The sequence below is a fragment of the Orycteropus afer genome, unplaced genomic scaffold (genome assembly GCF_000298275.1).
Source record: "Orycteropus afer afer isolate SDZICR_OR568_19922 unplaced genomic scaffold, OryAfe1.0 scaffold00074, whole genome shotgun sequence".
Lineage (NCBI taxonomy): Eukaryota > Metazoa > Chordata > Mammalia > Tubulidentata > Orycteropodidae > Orycteropus > Orycteropus afer.
The window spans coordinates 9278191-9301709 of record NW_006921661.1 but is presented as its reverse complement, the minus strand read 5'-3'; the positions used below and the strand labels follow the sequence as shown (position 1 = coordinate 9301709).

General features: G+C 35.9%; 1 protein-coding gene across 1 annotated transcript in view; it reads right to left on the bottom strand.

The window, feature by feature from the left end:
- Positions 1–23519, bottom strand: part of FCHSD2 (FCH and double SH3 domains 2) — a 405576-nt gene that overhangs the window by 74301 nt on the left and 307756 nt on the right. The window contains exons 10-12 of the mRNA XM_007940966.1: positions 19825–19920; positions 17894–17965; positions 5993–6109 (exon numbers count right to left, since the gene is read on the bottom strand). Of these exons, the coding sequence (XP_007939157.1) occupies positions 5993–6109; positions 17894–17965; positions 19825–19920 (285 nt within the window). The remainder of the gene's footprint in view (positions 1–5992; positions 6110–17893; positions 17966–19824; positions 19921–23519) is intronic.

Genomic DNA, 23519 nt, shown 5'->3' with positions numbered 1-23519 from the left:
AAAGGGCTGGAGGGAGGCAGCATGTCTGGCCTGGCAGGAATAGGCCTTGGGTTACTGCTGGTAATCCTGTCTTCCTCTTGCAGGATTAGAGGAGGTCAGAATATGTGTCCTCTTTGTCCTTTTAGCGCCTCCTTTTGTTAAATTCATTCCTAGATATATCATATCATGGCTTTTCAGTGCTATTCTAAATGATACATATATTTTTAAAATGTCAATTTCCAGTTGTTTGTTCATAGCATACAGAAGTAAAATTAATTTCTGTGTACTAATCTTGCATCCTTCAACCTTGCTAAATTCAGTTATTAGTTCTACCAGCTTTTTTAAAGATTCTTTAAGATTATTTTATGTCCATGGTGATGTAATCTGTGAATAATACATTTTATTCTTTCATTTACAATCTGTATGTCATTTATAAATTTTCTTGGCAGCATGATGTTAAATAGATGTGGAGAGAATAACTGTTCTTGAAGCTGATTAGACATTTACTATAATGATTTCCCATAGGTTCCTTACACTGTTTTTTTCTGTTCCACACAATGAATTATTTCAATGTTCCTGTCTTCAAGTTACCTGATTCTTTCTTCTGCCAACTCAAACTGGCTGTTGAACCCCACTAGTAAATTTTTCATTTGTTATTGTATTTTTCGGGATCTCTAGTGGCATAGTGCCTAAAGCATTTGACTACTAACCAGAAGGGTGGCAGTTCAAACCCATCAGCCACTCCTCAGAAGGAAGACTGGGCAAACTACTTCCGTAGAGCTACTGCCTTAGAAACCGAAGGAGAGGTCGCTATGAGTCAAAGTGACTCAATGGCAGTGAGTTTGCTTTTTATTGTATTTTTCAGGTTCAGAATTTGTTTGATTCTTTTTCATAATGTCTCTTTATTGATATTCTTATTTTGTTTATAGATTATTTCCCTATTTCCTTTAATACTTTGTGCTCTCTTTAGCTCTCTGAGCATATTTAAAACTTGGTTTAAAGTCTTTATTTAGTTAGTCCAATGTCTTGGCTCAGAGATGGCTTCTGGTGCTTTCTGTTTCTCTGTATGTCTTGTAATCTTTTTTTTAAAATGGTAATTTGAATAATATAATGTGGTATTCTAGAAATCATACTCCTTTTCAGGGTTTGCTAGTTTCTTTTTGTTGTTGAAAGCTATATGCTTTAGTGACCTTTTCAAACCATTTTTGCAAAGACTGGATTACTTGACATGTGCAGTTCATGGAAGTCTTATTCCTTCAGTTTGAATTGAGTTATTATTTTCATCTTTACTTTGTAAGTGCAGTTTATTATATTGATAGATTTTTGAATAGTGAATCATCCTTGAATCTGAAATAGTCATCAACCAATGAATCAGACAGAGATTTCCTTAAATGCCAACAGTGAAAAAGAAAAAGAGAAGAAAAAAAGAAAAAACAAGCAAATACAAGAAAAACAATACAGAAAAAAAGACCCCAAATCCCACCTCTTGCAGTCTTTGTGGATTGGCTTGGTGTTGGGGTATGTCTTCAAAACAGCCAGGCTTACACTGGGGCTAGAGATCAGCCTGAGGTGAAAGCTTGGGTCTTTTCTGGGCATGTGTCTTGCCTTAGGCATGTGCGTGGCTTTCTTAATTTCCTGGTATTCACAGGTGCTCTGAATGCCCCCCCCCCCCATTTTTTCCCCAGCTCCTTGACCTTAACCCCAAATTTTGTATTATGTGTCTTAATTGTCCTCTCTTGCTCTAGGCAGCTATGGGCCTTTCAGTATGCCATGCTCCTTCATCCTCCACTACCTTCATGACAGGCAGAGATACACACTTTGCTTCGGTCTTTTCAGCAGTCACCTGACAGGGTCAAACAGACAAATACAGTAATTTGTACATAAAACGTAGTCTGCTCCTTTTAGAACTCAGCACCAGGGTCCCAAGGTGGAAATGTGGGTTGCTGCTTAAGCTGGGAAGAGGCACCAGTAATTAAAAGCCACAAAATTTTTCTACCATTTTTTTCATGTTGCCACTTTCCTGATTCAGTGATCACTTGGGTGCCATGAACCTTGGACTGTTTACCAGTCCGCCAACAAATTAGTTCTGACAATTTCCACCAGTTTTGTAATGTTCCTTCTGGGAATAAGAACATGTACCCATTTACCCTGTGATCCTGGTAAATTGTCAAGAGTCAAGATGTCTCTGCTTTAAGTATTGATACTGGTAACTGTCTTTTATTTTCTTAATAAGTCTACCGAGAAGTTTGTCAATTTACTGATTATTCACAGGACCAGCTTTTGGCTTCACTAAATTTTATATTCTATATTTTCTGCCCATTTTCTATTTCATTGATTTCTTTTATTATTATTATTTTCTTCTTCCTATGAATGTGGGTTTAATTTACTCTCCTTTTTCTATCTTACAGTGAAAGCTTAGATCTTTGTTTAAAAAATGTTAAGCATTTAAAGCTATACGTTTCTCTAAGCAATGCTTTAACTACACTTTAGTTTCCATTACCATTCAGTTTAAAGTCTTTTCTAACTTCCCTTGTGTAGGGTTTACAATTAACTTTACCCAAAGAATTTGGTATTTGCTCTTGGTTCCTGATAGATAACCTCTAAAACCTTGGACTCTCTCCACTGATTAAAGGTGGATTAAAGATTAAGGGTGCCTGACCACGCCTATCTAAAAGGTTACACTAATAAGGAAACTCTTAGTTGGGGGCTAGCCGGGCCAGAAAGACCCACTACATGACAGTAGCCTGACATCAGGGGAGGAGGTGGAGGTTGAGTTCAATGAATCATACGTATGTAATGAAGCCCCATAAAGACTCTGGACATAGAAGCTCCATGGGCTTTCTCCTTGGTGACAGATATTGATGAATATGGGAGATGTCTTGGTTATCTAGCACTGCTATAACAGAAATACCACAAGTGGATGGCTTTAACAGACAAAAATTTAGTTTAGGAGGCTAGAACTCCAAATTCAGAACACTGGCTCTAGGAGAAGGCTTTCTCTCTCTGTTGGCTCTGGAGGAAGGCCCTTGTCTCCTTTAAATATCTGTGGGTCTGGTGTTCCTTGGAGATCTGCATGTCTTGGCATCAATCTTCCTCTGGGTCTAGGAGGGTGTCAGTACAGGGACCTTAGGTTCACAGGATGTGCTCTGCTCCTGGCTCTTCTTTCTTAGTGGTACTGAGGTCCTTCTGATTTCTGCTCACTTGTTTAATCTATTTTATATCTCAAAAGAGATTGATTTAAGATACAACCTAATCCTGCCTCATTACCATAATCGCTTCCAATCCTGCCTCATTAATATCATTGTTGTTGTTAGGTGCTATCGGGTTGGTTCCAACTCACAGTGATGCTATGTAAAACAGAATGAAACACTGCCTGGTCCTGCACCATCCTCAAAATTGTTGCTAAGTTTGAGCTCACTGTTGTAGCCTTTGTGGCAATCCATCTCATTGAGGATCTTCCTCTTTTTCACTGACCCTCTACTTTACAAATAGGCCCTTCTCCAAGGACTAGTTCCTCCTGATAACATGTCCAAATTACATGAGATGAAGTCTCACCATGCTTGTTTATAAGGAGCATACTGGCTGTACTACCTCCAAGGCAGATTTGTTCATTCTTCTGGCAGTTCACAGTATATTCAATATTCTTTGCCAGCACCATAATTCAAATGTGTCATTTCTTCTTCAGTCTTCCTTATTCATTGTCTGGCTTTCATATGCATATAAGGTGCTTGAAAATACCATGGCTTGGGTCAGGTGCATCTCAGTTTTCAAAGTGACATCTTTGTTTTTTAACACTTTAACAAGGTCTTTTGCAGCAGATTTCCCCAATGCAATACAATGTCTGATTTCTTGACTCTGCTCCATGGGTGTTGAGTATAGATCCAAGTAAAATAAAATCCTTAACAACTTCAATCTTCAACTGATTTTCATGATGTTGCTTATTAGTCCAGTTGTGAAGGTTTTTGTTTTCTTTATGTTGAGGTGTAATATATACCATTAACATCATAGAGGTTAGGATTTATGACATATAGGGTAATTACATCAGATCACAAAGTCAAAAATAATTACATAGTACTAAAAGTCATGGTGTAGCCAACTTGACATGTGTTTTTTTGGGGGGACACAATAAAATCCCTAACAGATGGGTAGTGCATCTCTTTCTGAGAGATGCACGGAAGCTGTACATTGGGACTCCTCCTAGACCTTGTCCTATGCGTCTCTTCATCTGTATCCTTTTTGCTATTATATACACCTATAATCTTTAAGTATATTTCCTGAGTTCTGTGAGTTGTTCTGGTAAGCTATCAAACCCCAGGGAGTAAGTAGTAAGAATCAGCAAGTCAGAAGTGAAGAGGGCGCTGGAGACCCTTGTACTTACTGTTTGCTTCCTCAGGGGGTAGTATGAAGCCCCAAATTTGTAGCCAGCAGGTCAGAATGTCATGGGAACCCCTAAGCTTGATGCTAATGTCTGAAATCTTGGGCAGAACTGGCAGTGTAGAGGACTGTGCCCTTTAATTTGTGAGATCTGGCTTAGTTCTAAATATCTGGGTCATAGGAAGAATTAGTATATTTACAGTTGGTGTCACAAGTGGAACAGAGGTGAATAGCATAAAATTAGAATTGACACTGATCTCCCTATACCTTGTCTTTTATTCTTTAACCACGGGGAAGGCAATCTGGCCCACCAGCCACTCCAGGGAAGGAAGACATGGCAATCTACAAAGATATATAGCTTCAGAAACCCAAAGAGGGTCACTATGAGTTAGAAATGACTCAATGGAATTAATTTTTTATTTTTATTTTTTTGTGATAGTCGTTGTGGGCCAAGATGTAAATATATGTTTTCTGAGTTTGTACAGAAAACATTTGCTGATACCTACTTTAGCCTATGGGTTATATAGAAGTATGTTTTAAAATTTCCAGATATTGAAGGATTTTCCAAATACTTTTTATTGAATTAATTCTGTTGATTTAATGTAATCACACTCTGTATGCAATCCTTTTATAGTTATTTTAAAATATCTTTTTATAGTTCAGAACATGGTCTATCTTGTGAATGCTCAATGTGTACGTGTGTTGATAGAAATCCTCTTATGTATTTCTACTGATTTTCTTTTTATTCTATCAGTTATAGAGATGACTTAAAATCTCCAAATAAACTTACGTTTTTACCTATTTCTTTCAGTTCTGTCAGATTTTGCTTTATATATTTTGAAGTTCTGTACTAAATGCACATATATTTAAAATTATTATGTCTTTTTGATGAAAGGAGCCCTGGTTGTGCAGTGGTTAAGCACTTGGCTGCTAACCAAAAGGCTGGTGGCTTGATTCCACTAGCTACTCCACAGGAGAAAGACGTGGCAGTCTGTTTCCTAAAGATTTACAGCCTTGGAAAACTTATGGGGCAGTTCTACTCTGTCCAATAGTGTCAGTAGGAGTTGGAATTGACTCAATGGCAGTGGGTTTGCTTGATGAATTGATGATTCATTTTATCATCATGAAATGGATGTCTTTATATCTTTTTAATTATCCTTGCTATGTATTTTGCACATTATTAATATTAGATAATACTCTAGCTTTCTGATGATTAGTATTTGTATGATATATCTTTTACCAACCTTTGTCTTTTGATCTATCTGTGTCTTTATACTTAAAATGCTTTTCTTGTATACAGCATATATTTGGGTCTTGTTTTTTATGCAATTGTCAGACAATTTCTGGCTTTTAACGGGAGTATTTAGCCCATTTACATTTAATGTAATTATCAACATCAATGTATTATCAACATGATTGGACTTACATCTACACATTGTTGTTTTGTTACTACAGGACTTAAAGAATATCTCAATTTTCTAATTAAGTTGATAGGTAAAGGATAACTTCTGAGTGCTGAGAAATTATATATGAAAAAAAAACAACACAGTATTTTTCTCATTTATAAAACTCAACTCCTTAAATTGGTTTTGACATTTGCTTAAAATGAATGTGGCCTAGGATTCTCTGTTGCACTTACACGTTGCTGGTGAACAATGTTTTTGTGCTCACGTGCCACACGTGTGGCCCATTTCCGAGCTTCCTTATTTAGACTGTGCTCCTCTGTGGTCCCGGTTTCTGATTCTAACTGTCGGCTCTACAATACAAGAGAGAACACTGTTATCCTTACTGTAATCACTACCACTCTGTAGTTGAACTAGAAAGCTTTCACTTTATCAGCAGTTAAAGCACTACCGTGGGAGTGTCTCATGCCACAGAAAGTTAGCAGAAGATTAAGAGGACAGTATGAACTCATAAATGACCATGTTTTTCTGTCCTGAATTGCCAAAAATGACAATTTCCTATCTAATACTGTGGTTTGATCCTTTTTCAGGATTTGAAGGAAGCTAGCTAAGCAAAGGGGAAAAAGGGATATTCCCAGCCTACCATGACAATGAAATAGCTGCATGGATAAAAATGGAAACCACTCAATAGTTCAATGTAAATAAAGAATCACTGAATAGAAGTAGAAACAAACAAACAATAAAATGATACAATAATAGGAATAACCCCTAATCCAAGTACTAAGTTTAATTTCATTGTAAATCTATAACCAACTTACTAAATGTCCTCAAATTATAAAGACAGGGCTTTGTTCTCATTTTCTATGGGTTTACTATCACTCAGACAGAAGTACCCAATGATGAGGATAGACAACAAATGTCCCTGATTGAGACATATGGTTTTGAGATCCTCTAGGTAGGAAATGACACTTAACTAAAATTTGAATTAATTAATTTATCCCTTTCATGATTTCTGAGATCAAGTACAGAAAGACATGTAGAAGTTGCTTGTAACACAAATCTTGACAAATCAGAATCTCACAGAAGGCAAACTCAACCCAGGGTATTAAGCAACACTCAGAGGTTTTTCTAATGCAACCTCCACTATCGAAGATCAGTACAAACCAGGATCTAGTACGGATCACTATCTTTTTAGGTGATTGTGTTAGCAGTGATTCTAGCTAGTGATTCTAGCAATGGAACTGCTAGGTACTGCTAAGTCTTCTAAAAAATGTTGGTTAATTTAATCTTTAGTTCATTCTTTCAATAATTTTCCTTTACATATAAAAATATATTTGATTCATAAAAAAGGAGAGTAAACTGTATACACTATTAAGCACAATAATTTTAAAACCATTTCTATTGTAATATTAAATAGTCTAGCTTTGGGAAAGTCCACTTACTTAACTTGATTATTTTTAAAGAGGCTTATCTAACAATATGATTCTCAGGATCATAGTAGGGGGGTGGAAACCCAGAAAACAAAGCCCAATTTAAACATATTATGTTATAACTTAAATATATTATATTAAAATCTGCAAAGGTTACTCCAAAAGGATTTTCCTATCAATTTTTATGTATATCAGGGATTGTTTTTTATTTGTCTGTTGTCAATTGGGTATACTTCTACAATGTATGGGAGGCCAACTGAATGTGATTCTTGAAATTTTGTAAATAATTTTTCAGAAGTAGAGGTCTCTTCCTAGAAAATAAATGTCAACTTAAACACTAGTATGCTTTTGGTCCTGTTCTCTGTAGTTAGAGTAACTTCCCTATCTTTTGCCAAGGACAAACTCCTAGTCACTCTTCAAATCTCAGTTCAAATGCTACCTTCTTAGTGAAATCTTCCCTGACATCTCCAAACAAATTCAGGGTTCCTTCACTTTTGACATACATCTATTATATTCATTTCTTTTCTGCAGTACTTAAAAAAAAAAAAAAAAACAACTTATTTTATATTTTGTTGCTGAAAATATACACAGCAATCTCTATTATGTTAATATATTAATTTATTAGACATTTATTGAGTGGTCATTGTGTCATGCAAATATCACATCATTCTGTGACAAATACATGTGTGTTTCCTATTTGTCTTCAGGCAATGAGGACACAAGAAATCCTTGCATTCTTGGTTAAACTAATATAACCTAATGTCCTTGTTCTGGAATTCCAAAGTGAGAGCCAGGACACCAGATTATTAGAATTACTTTCAGAAGTAAGAAAACAAAATGCACTAGAATCTAACTATGAAGGACAAGATTATTTGTGGGGGAGAAAACAAAATGAAGGATGGATAGAGGGAATTAATTTATTAAATGTTATCCATTTTAATACAGATTCCTAAAGCTGACTTTAGGATTGGGAATCCATCTCCCACTTCTACAATATAATCTCTTCCATGTTTAAACTCCCAATACAAATTTCATTCAAATGGATGACCAAGTGTGATAGCTGGAGCTGTGTGTCAACTTGACTGGACTACAATTCTGTGTGGTTTAAGCAATTGATATGGGTTGTTCCCATGATGGGATCAGATGTATAGGTTTTGAGCAGCCAATCCAATGAAAGGGAGTTTCCCTAGGGGTGTGGTCTGCTTCCAATATATTTATGGACATCCTGAGAAAAGAGGCACACTTCTGTGGATCGGGATCCTGCTGTGCTGCCTACAACTGTCTGTGAGCGAACAATCCACCATTTGGCCTGGTGATCTTGGAGTCGTCATTCTATGGACTCAACAGCTGGCACTGCCTGCCAACCTTGAGCTCTTCAGCCCCTGCAGCTGCGTGAATTGGGAAAAGACTCCAGCTTGACATTTGATCCAAGAACTTAGGACTTGCCAACTTCTATAAGTGTGTGAGCCATTTTCCTGAGATAAATTTCTCTTTCTCTCTAAGCTTTCCTGGTTTTGCTCCTCTAGAGAACTCAGCCTAACACACTAAGGAAGGAAATTTATTTGAAGCTCCAAATTAAGGCAATTTTATAAAATCTTAATGAAATTTATTAATTCTTTAAAAAGTTACCATTGAAATCTAACATACATTCACTCTGCAAAGTGATCTAGCTGTGTCATCCCGGCTAACTTCCCTCCTCTCTGAGCTTTGGATTCCTCATCTGAAAATCAAGACATCTAAAGATGGGATGAAATCCCAGACTTTTACTAGTGCTATAATAGATTTTAAAAGAACAGAGCCTCATGCTTTAGCTGTAAGCAGGTGGGAACACTATGTTTTCCTGGAAAAAAGACCCAGAAATTCTGCTATTCTATACCTATCTCCAAATTTCTTTTTAACATTATCTGAGAACCTAGCCTAACCGAAGAGCAGAAGGGCCTCTGTAAAAAAATTTAAAATATGCTTAAAAAATAATTTTAATTTACTTGGTATTTAAAATTCATGAGTATTAGGAGGTATTGGAGACAAGTAATATAAAAACAATTTGATAGGAGGTGGGGAATGTCAAATTTCTAAGATACTTTAGAATTACAGCTATTCCAAAATTAGCTATCCATAACATAATGTTGAATGAGAAAAAAAAGTTTAAACAAGTCTGTATAGTATAAATCTAATTAAATAAAGCCGTGTATGCACATCTATATATGTATGTACATTCACAGATGTTTGTAAGGATATTGTTCAAAATGTTATCATTTGTTACTTTTGAATGGTGAGAATTCAGGTGAAATTTTCTTTTTAATTTTTTTAAAATTAGAACTATAAAGTTCTATTCATTTTAAATTAAGAAGTTGCTAGCATTTTTTGGGGAGCTCTGATGGCATAGTGCCAAAGGCATCTGACTGCTCATCAGAAGGCTGGCAGTTTAAACCCACCAGCCACTCCTTGGAAGGAAGATTGGGCAATCTACTTCTGTGGTGATACTACCTTGGAAACCCAAGGAGGGGTCACTATGAATCGGATCCAACTCGACAGCAGTGAGTTTTTGGTATCATTTATTGATTATTTAGACTATGTGCTGATTGACTGATATACACCATTTTACTTAGTTTTCAAAATAACCCTTATAGATAAGGACTATTATTTCCAATTTATAGGAGTAGAAATCTAGTGTCAGACAGGTATGTGTCTTTCTAAAAGGTACTTAGCTAGCAAGTCATGGATCTGGAACTTGTTTAGAAGTCTCTTTGACTTCAGATTCCATGCTATCCTTCTATGACCATGTATGATGAATGAAACCACTAGCATAGTAAATGAAATACTAGCATTCTAACCCAAATTAAAAAACAAAGGCATAATGTTAGGTTTGGTCATGCCAATGTCTTATGCCAGGAACAATCTTATTAATTCTCATTCAAGGAATTTCTACTACTTTTCTTTTTCAATTGGTATATAAGAAATGTATTATGATAAATATTTTATTCATCTTATTATTTATAGAGTTTATTAATTTATTGTTTACTATTTTAAGAAAAATAATTATTTTTCTCAAAAGGATTTTTTCAAGTAAAAGCATCTGGATCTCCATAGGTTACTGCAGATCAAGCACTTGCATTTGTACAGGTTCACAATCCCACAATTTTGAAATTCAGAGTCTTCTGAAAATCATGTTTTCATTTATTCCACTTGGTAGGAACATTAATCATTGTAAAAATATTGTGTTTTTTCATGGGGTGCTTCCCTATACTCTGCTTAGGATATTATGCAATATTTGATATATGGATCACCTTTCTAAAATCTGAAAAATTCTGAATTTTGAAAACACATTTGGTCCCAAGGGCTTTTAATAATAGACTGTGGACCCCTAAGTCATATATTTTAAAGACAGCACACAGCTTGGAGTGGAGTCCCTTATGACACATATTTTATTTCTACCATACATGGATAGTAGCATATCCCCTTGGAAGAAAAGTGGGAATGCACCTAGATGCTTGGTTTGAGTGTTAGTAACACTAATTCTGGAAAGTGCACTCATATGTCCATAATCAAAGGTTTTCATTTTTGGACATTGTGGCCAGTATATGTATAAAAGGACAGTATCTATTTACTCAGTTGGAGGATTTCCCCTACAGATTCCCTATCACAGTGTTTTCATGTTTATGAACCAATTGCTATATGCAATGTAAAACTGCCACCAGGGGAAAGGAACATTTATAAGAATGACAATTTTCAGTTAAATTGCCTGTATTGCATTATACTGATCACCAACAACCTTTTATACATAAGGGCAATTTCTGCTAAATACTTATTTTTAATAAATGCATAAAATGTTCCATTTAAGCAAAATGTTAATGTGCAAAAGTCCTAAATTACAGTGAGCATTTTATTTAATGTAACAATCTATGAAATGCAGAATTAAGTATTAGAAATGGTGGCTAAAATAACAGGAAAAGATCATACATTAGAAATTCAATGCCAGCTTTTTTGCTAGCATTTTCTGTGGAGATTTGTTATTTGCAGTTTAATGAAAGAAAAGAGGAAAGGGTCTTCCCATCACTACCAGGAAACTTAGGAAAAAAGTTTCCTTGCTTTTGCTGCCTGTACAGATCATACTTATCTGAGTTTTGTGGACAAGCATGTTTCTCATATTTTTTATTTCCTATCCCAGGTTGACCTTTTCCTTTTTCACAGATAGGAGGAAATACCTCTAAAGGTATGCATCACTAGATCCTGTAAAGGGAGATTCACTTAGATATATGTAGGGCAGCGGTAGTGCACATTATTTACTTTGTTGTTGTTGTTGTTATGTGCCGTCGAGTCGGACTCGACTCATAGCGACCCCTCCTTGGGTTTCCAAGGCAGTATCACTACGGAAGTAGATTGCCCCATCTTACTTCCGAGGAGTGGTTGGTGGGTTTGAACCGCCAGCCTTCTAGTTAGCAGGCAAGTGTCTTAGCCACTATGCTACCAGAGCTCCTATTTACTTTAGGAAGGGTAAAAACAGACACAAATTTTTAGCTGTTAGCCACTATTTATTCCACGCATAGATTGTCTTTCAAGCTTATTAACTGTTAAGAAAAGAGGGTGAGGAGATGTATTGACTGGAAAAACTAGGAAAGCATAAGTCCTAAAGGACTTTTAGTGATCAGTTCAGTAAAAGAGTAGAGAGCCAGGGACTATGACTACAAAAATGTTGCAAGATTTCATAATCTTTGTAATATCTGCTGTATTTGATATTTTGATATCCCTGAAGTCGTTAGAAGAAAAAACTAAAGATAACAAAATGTGTTTATGTGCTTGTCTTGTGCAACAACGGAAAAAAGGCAGTCCGCATCTATTTTGTGCCTACTATGTGGCAAGAAATGAGTAAAACACTTAACTATTTCATTTACTTTCAAACCCAATATGGTAATCATTCAGCACATGAGGAAGCTGAAACATTAAGGTTAAACATGAATAAGGACACACACTAGTATATGGCACAGTCAGGACTTGACTCCAAAGGCCAAGACTTCTCCACTGTATAATACCAGTATGACTCTGTAACACTGAGATCTGAATCAATGTACTTCAAAACTCTCCCTTATGAATTATCCTACTTTTGGGAAAGGAAATCTTAGGGTATATACCATACCCTCTTCAGAATAATCTTGCATTAAAAGCCTTCAATTAAGCAAAGAATGGTGTACTCTATTCTTTCTAGAAGGATTTTTTTTTTTTTTACTTTCTGGTATCATCTGATAAATGATATTTGAAGATATAAAAAAAGGATACAATAATTGAAACAAATAACTCTGTGGAAAGTAGACAAAGACATCTACTTTTAACTTAACCATATGAGACAGCTACTAAGTTACAACATCAGACAAAATATGCCACTCTTCAATGCCCCTTAATATTACAGTTAATACTAAGATTTCCCATTTAGTTCTATGACTAAAGAGAATAGACATAACTGTGGCTATATAAAACTATTTTGGACTCTAAATCAGAATAGAGTTGATGCATTGAACACCAATGATGGAAAACCAGAAGACTTGTGGGATGACATCAAGAACACAGGAAAGGAAGAAGAGACCACAAAGGATGTCAGAAGGGACTCTGAAACTTGCCCTTGATTGGAGAGTAGCTAAAGCAAATGGAAGAAATGACAAGCTAAAGGATCTGAACAGATGATTTCAAAGAGCAGCTTGAGCAGACAATTATTTATAATGAAATGTGCAAAGAACTGAAGTTAGAAAATCAAAAGGGAAGACCATGCTCCGCATTTCTCAAGCTGAAAAGAACGGAAGAAAAAATTTAAGCCTCGATTGCAATGTTGAAATATTTTATGGGCAAAATATTGAATGATGTGGGAAACATCAAAAGAAGGAATACCCAAAATCACTATACCAGAAAGAATTGGTTGATGTTCATGCATTTCAGAAGGTGGCATATGATCAAGAACCAATGGTACCGAAGAAAGAAGTTGAAGCTACACTGAAGGAATTGGAGAAGAACAAGGCTCCAGATATTGACAGAATACCCACTGAGATGTTTCAACAAACGGATGCCTAACTGGAGGCACTCACTTGTCTATGCCAAGAAATTGGAAGACAGTTACCTGGCCACCTGACTGGAAAAGATCCATATTTGTACCCATTCCAAAGACAGGTGATCCCACAGAATGTGGAAATTATCAAACAATATCATTAATATCACATGTGAGTAAAATCTTGCTGAAGATAATTCAAAAACGGTTACAGTAGTATATTGACAGAGAACTTCCAGAAATGCAAGTTGGATTCAGAAGAGTATGTGGAATGAGGGATATCATTGTTGGTATCAGATGGATCTTGGGTGAAAGTAAAGAATATCAGAAAGATGTTTACTTGTATTTTATTGACAATCCAAAAGTATTTGTATGGATCATAACAAATTATGGATAACAATGAAAAGAATGGGAATTCCAGGACACTTATTTGTGCTCATAAGGAACCTGTACATAGACCAGGAGGTTGTTGTTCGAACAGAACAAGGGGATTACTACATAGTTTAAAATCAGTAAGGGAGTGTGTCAGAGTTCCATCCTTTCACCCTAACTTATTCAAGCTGTACACCGAACAAATAATGAGAAGTTGGACGCAGCATCAGGATTGGAGGAAGATTCATTAACCTTCTGTGATATGCAGACAACACAACTTTGCTTGCTGAAAGTGAGGATGACTTGAAGCACTTACTGATGAAGATTAAAGATTTCAGTCTGCAATATGGATTATACCTCAACATAAGGAAAATGAAAATCCTCAAAACTGGACCAATAAGCAGCATTGTGATAAATGGAGAAAAGACTGAAGTTGTCAAAGATTTCATATTACTTGGTTCCACAATCAACACCAATGGAAGCAGCAGTGGACACATCAGAAGACGTATTACACTGGGCAAATCTGCTGCAAAAGACCTCTTTAAAATGCTGAAGAGCAAAGATATCTCTTTGAAGACCCAGGTGCACCTAACTCAAGCCATGGTGTTTTCAATCACCTCATATGAATGTGAGAACTGGACAATCAATAAGGAAGACCAAAGAACAGTTTATGCTTCTGAGTTGTGGTGCTGGCAAAGAATATTGCAAAAGAACTAATAAATCTGTCCTGGAAGAAGTGCAGCCGGAATGCTCCTTGGAAGCAAGAATGGCCAGACTTTGTCTGATCTACTTTGGTCATGTTGTCAGAAGGGACCATTCTCTGGAGAAGGATATCATGTTTAGTGAAGCGGACGGTCAATGAAAAAGAGGAAAGCCCTCAACGAGATGGACTGACACAGTGGTTGAAACGATGGGTTCAGGTATAGCAGGGATTGCGAAGCTGGTACAGGACTGGGCAGTGTCTTGTTCTGTTGTACAGAGGGTCGCTATGAGTTGGAGCTGACTTAACGGCTCCTAACAACAACAACAAAAACTATTTTGGCCAGTTCCTTTTGGTATACCATTCCAAACTACAGGTCAAAGTAACCATATATTTGAAGAAAATGAAAAGGAATTTTGATTTATCGGTGGAATAGAAAAGATAAGCAAAAAAAAAAAAAAAAAGTGGTGGGTGAGTATAAAACAATTCCAAATCTTAATTAAATTCCTATAGTAATATTGTGATTATACATGTTTCAACTGGACATTTGAGCATTTTTATAGGGACAAATACTGAATTTGAAATAGGTTATATTAAAAAGTTATTATTATTATTTTTTAAATTTTAAAGTAGTATATGAAAATCTTCAGAAGACATTAAGAGTTAAAGTTTATCACCATAATAACTTTAAAAGTCCTATCGCTTTCCCAGGAGCTCTGGTAGCGTAGTGCCTCAGGCACTTGACTGCAAACCAGAAGGCTGGTGGTTCAAACCCACCAGCCACTCCTGGGAAGGAAGATGGGGCAATCTACTTTCATAGTGATACTGCCTCGGAAACCCAAGGAGGGGTTGCTATGAGCTGGGTCTGGCTCGAAGGCACATAACAACAACAACATCATGGCTTTCCTAAATATATCTTACCTAAATCTAGATAAAATATTTATTGAATGCTCTTCTCTATGCAAGGCAATGAAACATGCAAAAATATATAATTAATATCTGTTGAGTAGATGAAAAATGAATGTTAAACTCACAAGTAGTTCAACATTCATAACTTCGATTATGAAACTGAAAATAAAATTAAAGAATAATACTCCCCTTCAGAGAGAAAATATCTGCAATGTACTTTACCATATTCCTGTTTTACTTGAATATATTCCATTGTTCTCCATTTCACAGTTCCCCATTTACTATAGTATATAAAACTCAAACATACAATCTACATGCAATCCACATTTATGGTATTATTCAGCTTTTCCTTTACCACTCCCAAATCTACCTAGCCCAAGACTAATTGCTGTTTTAGGTATAGGTCATGCATTTTCAAACTCTTCTGGCTCCTGAGTGATTGTGACTTTGAGCAAGTTTCTTAACCTTAGTTTCTTCAGCTGTAAAATGAGGGTAAAACAGTACCTACATCATAGGGTTTGTTGTGAGGATTAAATGCACTAATATAGGTAATACAATTTTTAAAATGTCTAGCATAGAATACATGTTCAATAAATGTTAACTATTATTTTTATCATTTTCATTTGCCATTTTCACTTCCTGGCATGTTGTTTCTCAATTTCTGCATAGAAAAATTCAATTTATTTTCAAGATCTAATTCATAAGAAGACAAACAGTCTAATAAAAAAATATAAGAGATTTCAACAAAGAAGATACATGAACGAGTAATAAGCTCATGAAAGGATGCTCAACATCATTAGTCATTAGAGAAGTACAAACCACAATGAGATGTATAACCACTATGTTGGTTAGAATCTAAAAGACAATTACAAATGTTAGTGAGGATGTGGAGAAATAAGAACTTCATACACTACTGGTAGACATGTAAAATGGTACCACTAATTCAGAAAATAGTCTGACAGTTTCTAAAATAGTTAAAATACAGTAAATTTACCATATGACCCACAATTCCACTTCCAGGTATGTACCAAAAAGAAATAAAAATATTTCTTAGAAATGTTTATATATTCATACAAAGACTTGCATATAAATGTTCATAGCACCAATATTCATAATAGCCAAAAAGCAGAAGCAACTTAAACATCCTTCAAATGATAAATAGAGAAAATGTGGTATATTCAAACAATGGGACAGTACTCTGCAAAAAAGGAGAACAAACTATTGAGCCACACTATGGCAAGGACAAACCTCAAAAATATTATGCTAAGTGAAAGAAGCAAGCACAAGAGATCACTCAATTTATGTGAAATATCTTTAAAAAGCAAAACTATAGAGACAGAATGTGGGAGAAAGACATGGGGCAGTTCTACTTTGTCTTATAGGGTTACTATGAGTTGGAATTGACTCAATGGCGATGGGTTTAGTTTTAAAATTAATTTTGGGATACAGACAGAAAGTAGATAGGTTGGTTGTTGGGGTGGTGGTGAAGGGATAGGAATGAACGGAAAACAAACATGAGGGGTCCTGTTCAAATCATGAAAATAGTCTAAAGTTTATGATGATGGTTGCACAACTTGGTAAATTTACTAAAAATCACTGTACACTTGAAATAGGTGAATAATATGGTATGTAAAAACTGTCTGATAAAGTTGTAAAAAAATTACACCATATCAGGATGCAAGGATTGCACCCATTACTGAGGACAAAGCACTCTATCACATACAGCACTTATCTGACTGTATTATAGTTATCTGTGGATGTGTCAGTGAGCTCATGTAGGCTGAGGTCTGTAGCTAGCATCTAGCTGAGTGACTGGTACATTCACTAGGGGATCAGTGTTTGTTGAATAGAAACACGCTTCAGAAAACAGGATGGGAGCAAGAGCAATTTTAGAAACACAGCTGAGCTGAAGATAGTGATGGTCATTCCTTACATGTCCTAGATCCACCTGGTAGGACGAGTGAGTTAATGAGAGGGCACTGAGTGTGCTCTCCCCATCTCATGACATATTCAATACTACCCCACCCCAAGAGGAAACCAAGTAAACAATGGCTCCATTCTTACATGAAAAAATAATACTTCTCCACACTGAGTAAAAAATTATTTCAAGTTTTATTCTTTGTGGGCAGTAAGAATACTCATAACAAAACAAAAATTACACATACAAATATTTTGTGGTTAAAATACTTATGCTAAAGGCATGTTCAATGGAATCATTTTTATAAAAGTTGTGGGCTATGTTTTTCATTGTGAAAAATAAATTGCTGGACATTTCTTCTCAGAAAAGAAAATATCATAGAGGAAAGAACATTGATACTACCATCACGGCACTAATGTGTCATTAATTCACTGGACTACTTTGGACAAGTCCCTTTTCCTTTCCAGGCTTCAGTTTCCCTTTTAAGAAAATAGTTTTGACAACATTAGTTCTTAGGTTCTTTCCAGCACCCCTGTTGAGGAAAAATAAGGTGCTTCAGGTAAGAGGATAAGTAAAAAGAGACACTCGATCTTTCCCTTATAAATAGGAAAGGAAATTCCTAATTTATACTGAGGAAAAAAAAAGCCACAGCTTACGCATTCAGTGGCCCCTTATACGTATAATGAGATGTTCAGTCCCACAGCAGGTTCCACCCTCCACTAACATGCAAACCCATATATCCCATCCATCCCACCCTTGACCCACACCCCGATATACCTCAGCTATGGTCATTCTCAGAGCACTGACAGGGGAGAGCTCAATATCCACCAGTTGGGCGGCTGTTAAACTCTGCCCAGTAAAGATTGCACAAGGACAGAAAACATAGCATAGTTAGAATTTTAAGGCAAACAGGGACACAATAGCTAAGAACATTTAGCACAGTGTCTAGAAACGAAGAATTTATATTATAGTTTCTTTTTGGGCTTTTGAAAAGTGAGATGAGAGTCACTGTTATTTAGATTTTTCTGAGGAAAATCGGCAAAGATAAAATGAGCTCAAATAAGTCACATATTTCAGTCAAGTCTGACACTCTCTTGTCCACACCCTGTATTTTCTAATGCTCTATTTGTCCCAACCTTCAATGAAGTCAAATTATATGACAACATCATTGAGCCAATAAGCTAAAGTTAACTGATAAAAAAGGGGCATTGCTATAAAGTGAAAAGGCTAAAATATAGAGAGTTCCTATATTCTTTATATAGCCACTAGCAGTATATAGTCACTACTCTGTCAGTCTGTTGTGGCTTGCATATTGCTATGATGCTGGAAGCTATGCCACTGGTATTTCAAAGACCAGTAGGGTCACCCAGGGTAGACAGATTGAGTGGAGTTTCCAGACTAAGATAGAATAGGAAGAAGGAAGAGGCTTCCAAAAAAAACTAGCCACTGAAATTATGAATAGCAGTGAAACACTGTCTGATATAGTACTGGAAAAAGCTCTTCAGAGTGGGCTCAACCATGGTAACAACTGAGAATGGTACAAGACCAGGCAGTGCTTCCCTCTGTTGTGCAGAGGGTCACTATGAGTTAGAACTGACTCAACAGCACCTAACAATAACAGGAAGTAATGGCTAGGTAAGAAAAGTAATGTAAGAAATCTACAATGTAAAATAAAGTAATGAAGAGGTATCTCTAACAAAGGAGCTTTTATTAAAGTGATACCATTAAACACTGAAACTACAATATAAACTCCCCTGGTTCTGATTCTAGGTTTACCAAAAGACCTTCTTAATAGATTTTGACTTCTCTTTTAGCTTGCCTACATTGAGGGAATGTATTAGTTACTCCAACATGTGTTTTTTTCACTTGAAGTTAAATTTCTTTTTTTTAGGTTATTAAATTAGCATTTTTTTTAAAAATTCAAATAATGGCAAACATTTTTCATAAAGTAAACGCAATGACAAAAAACATACGACAGGCATTTTTTAAAAATCATAATTACACATGCTTTTTAAAGATTGCCAATTCTAGGTTTATGTTAGTACTTTACATTTTAAAAGATCTGAGAGGAACTGTAAGAAAAACAAGCCAACCAAAATATTTACAGGTACATATTTATTATTCTAGGTGTCTCTGGTGGTGTAGTGCCTAAAGCATTTGACTGCTAACCAGAAGGGTGGTGCTTCAAACCCACCAGCCACTCCTCGGGAGGAAAACTGGGCAATCTACTTCCACAGAGATACCACTTTGGAAACCCAAGGAAGGGTCGCTCTGAGTTGGATATGACTCAACAGCAGTGAGTTTGTTTGGTTTATTATCTATTTATTAATTATATTCTCGTTAAAACTTAACCATTGATTTCTTTGGAAGGGTATATGTAATGTGAAAAATTTAATGGACAGGAAGTATACTTTATACTTAAATTGAAAAAGTAATTATTTTCTTTTTCTTTCAGTTTCATTTTCAGATTTTCAGTACTTTGTATTGTAATTTAACTCCACTTAGTAGAAAGTTGTTAGTATAAAGACACTGAATATATTAGTCAGATTTTAGAAAGAAGAAATGTCAGTTTCTCTGCATCCTCAGTTGTGTTATAAAATTAATGAGATACACTCATCTTTTTCTGTCTTTCTATTTCAGAGATAACAGTCATTTTAATACAAACACAGCTGAACAATAAATAAAATGCAAATCTGGAATTTCCTTACAGTATCACTGTCACAAGGCTGGAACTGGAAATGCTGAGGTTTGTGAAATACAGCATTCTCTTGTAAAAACAGCTGAAGATTATAGTCTCGTATCACCTAAAGAGAAAATAAAATATCTTAAGGCTTGAATAAAGTTAAAATGTTCAGAAATTAACTATTTTCAAAATTTTATTTTAATTAGAAGTGTTCAACGGCCATTACTTCATTCTATCAATTTAAAAAGGCTAAATGTAGTAGCTATTATGAAGTCATTATTAATAATTTTTCAACATTTTGTGCTTTAGATGAAAGTTTAGAAAGCAAATTGTTTCCTATTCAACAATTCATATACAAATTGTTCCATGACACAGTAATTACCTATTAAAATTTAAGTTTTATTCTGTTATTTTTCATGCAAATGAGAAATCATCCAACAAAATGCAGTTAAAAAACATAAATGAAAGGTAATGTTATACATTTTATTTTTCATTCTAGATAAACATTTTTTATTCTATGGGTCCTATTTTCTCAAGTATCTAAATTAAGTACCAGTTTAGAAATTAGCCCAGATTTTGGGACTAGACAATATCTTAGGATTATAATAAGAGGATGGCTCTCACATAAAAAGCTTTTAATAGTAGAGCATAGGTAAGAAAGCACATTGGCCTTTTAGTTCTCTCTCAGTTCTTAAGTTTTATGGGTCTTTAAAGTCCAAGAAGCTGGACTATATGAAGAATGCAGCATCAGGTTTGGAGGAAGACTCATCAACACTGTATGATATGCAGGTTAACAACCTTGCCTGCTGAAAGTGAAGAGGATTTGAAGCACTTACCAATGAAGATCAAGGACTAAACCTTCAGTGTGAACTACAATTCAACATAAAGAAAACAAAAATCCTCACAACTGGACCAATAAGCAATATCATGATAAACAGAGAAAGAATGAAGTTACGAAGGATTTCATTTCACTTGGATCCCTAATCAATGCCCATGGAAGCAGCAGACAAGAAATCAAACATCCTACTGCACTGGGCGAATCTGCTACAAAAGAGCTATTTGAAGTGTTAAAGAGCAAAGATGTCATTAAGGTGCACCTAACCCAAGCCATAGCATAGTGCCTAAGGCACTTGACTGCTAACCAGAAGGCTAGCAGTTCAAACCCACTAGCCACTCCTTGGAAGGAAGGTTGGGTAATCTACTTCTGTAGTACTGCCGCCTCGGAAACCCAAGGAGGGGTCGGTATGAGTTGGGTCTGACTCGATGGCAAACAACAACATCAACAACTCAAGCCCTGTATTTTCAAGCACCTCATATGTATGCAAAAGATGGACAATGAATATGGAAGACTGAAGAACTGATGCATTTTAATTATGGTGTTGATGAAGAATACTGAATACATCATGGACCACCAGAAGGACCAAAAAAATCTGTCTTGGAAGAAGTAAAGCCAGAATGCTCCTTAGAAGCCAAGAACGGTGAGACTCCGCCTCTTATACTTTGGTCATGTTATCAGGAGGGACCAGTCCTCATGCTTGGTAAAGAAAGTACAGGGTCAGTGAAAAAGAATTAGACTCTCAATGAGATAGATTGACACAGTGTCTGCAACAATGGGCTCAAACACAGTAAGGATGGTGAGGATGGTGCAGCATCAGGCAGTGTTTTGTTTTGTTGTACACAAGGTCACTATGAATTGAAACCTATTTGATGGCACCTAGCAACAAAAACAGTAACAACAAAGTCTGTTTAGGAGCCTTGGCGGCACGATGGTTAAGCAGTTAGATGTTCATGAACAGGTTAGTTGTTCAAACCCACCCAGCAGCTCCACGGAAGAAAGACCTGGCACTTTTCTTCTGTAGAGATTACAGCCAAGAAAATCCTATGAAGCAATTCTGCTCTGCCCTATAGGGTTGCTATGAGTCAGAATCTACAACAACAATAAAATCTGTTTTATAGAGATTGCCATCCACTAAGAAATTGCCAGATACGCCCATCCATAGGACAAAATACATTACTACTTGGCACTTTCCTAGAGGCTGTAATCAATTCTAATTATCATCTTAAAGCATACCAAGAACACAGACTAGAAAGAAGTTTATATGGAAGGGGAATTCTGATATATATAAAGCAGCAAAACAAACAGCACAGAAAGAACCATCTGATAAGGATTCACTCATTTGTGTACACTGGGAAAGAATGGGAATCAGAGACATTTGATTGTACAGGAACCCATTTCTATCTTGTGTACATAGCTTTGCTTACTCTTTACTTCTTGTTTTTCATTTGCAGTGTATTATAGCTATTAGCACCGCTGCCAGAGGATGGGTAGAAAAAGAAAAAAGTTCAAAGTAGCTCTGTAGCTCCAGCTTAGTAGTCCTGGGAGAAGGGTTTATTGAGAAGTCAGAGAAAAGCAGGAGGCATATTTTGCACTTGTTTTACTAGCACAATCCCTGTTCTGTTTCCTCCCTCTTCCTTCCACATTTATTAAGAAAGTTTACCACACCCAATGTTAAATGTGGGAGTAGGAGGGATATATACGTGAACAAAGATAAACAAGGTTACCTTATTCAAGGAATTTATAATCTGGAAACTGAGGGATCCAAACAGGTTATATGATTAAGATATACAGTGAAAGCATGTAGAGAATACTAGGAAAACACAAAAGAAACTGATATTTAATCCAGATTGAAGAGGTGGGATGGGGTTAGAAGTGGTTGGGAGAATTTGGTCAGGGAAAATTGGGTAGATACGTATATTCTCAAAGAGAAATGTATTTTATCATTTTCCTGGATTCTAGTTTTAAGTAGAGTAGCTGTGAAAGCTCTTGAGACTGCCAGGAAAGCCTCAATAATCATCTTGTACAAAAGACCAGGCATATCACTCATCCTTCTAGACATCAAACCTATCTTCCTGAGCAATTCAAATCTCTCTCTCTCTCTCTCTCTTTTTTAAGTGGGAGTGTGTTTCAACCTTTTTTAGTTTTTAACTTTTTGCTAGGGGAAATTTCAAATACATAATATATAAAGAATATGTGAAGTAACAATGTTACTATATTTTTCACAGATAACACACCCACATAATTAACACATATAGCCTGTGTAGGAAACTAATGTGCAAGGGACTTGTGCAGTTTGTACAACAAAACAACACACATATAATGCACACTTTATTTCCGTAACAATATGGTATGTATTCCCATGTCCCATCATCCAGCTTCCAAATGTCATCTCATGGCCAATCTTGTTTCACCTGTAAACCCAACACCACTCCTCCCATGCCAGTTATAATGAGGTAAGCTCCAGATATATCATCTCATTCATAAATGTTTCCATATGATATGTGAAAGATATAAGGACTCTTTTTAAAAAGTCTATACATACAGAAGGGAGCTCTGGTAGCGTAGTGCCTAAGGTACTTGACTGCTAACCAGAAGGCTGGAAGTTCAAACCCACGAGCCACTCCTCGGAAGGAAGATGGGGCAATCTACTTCCATAATGATACTGCCTCGGAAACCCAAGAAGGGGTCGCTATGAGTTGGGCCCGACTCGACGGCACATAACAACAACAACGACATACATAAAGAAATGTGCAATAAATACTAATAAAATTTCCAGAAAGTGTTCCAATTTTCCTGATTGGTTCATATATATTTTGTTTGTTTTTTTCCTATTATTTATTTATTATTTTATTTTTTTAAATTGTGATTTGGGTGAAGATTTA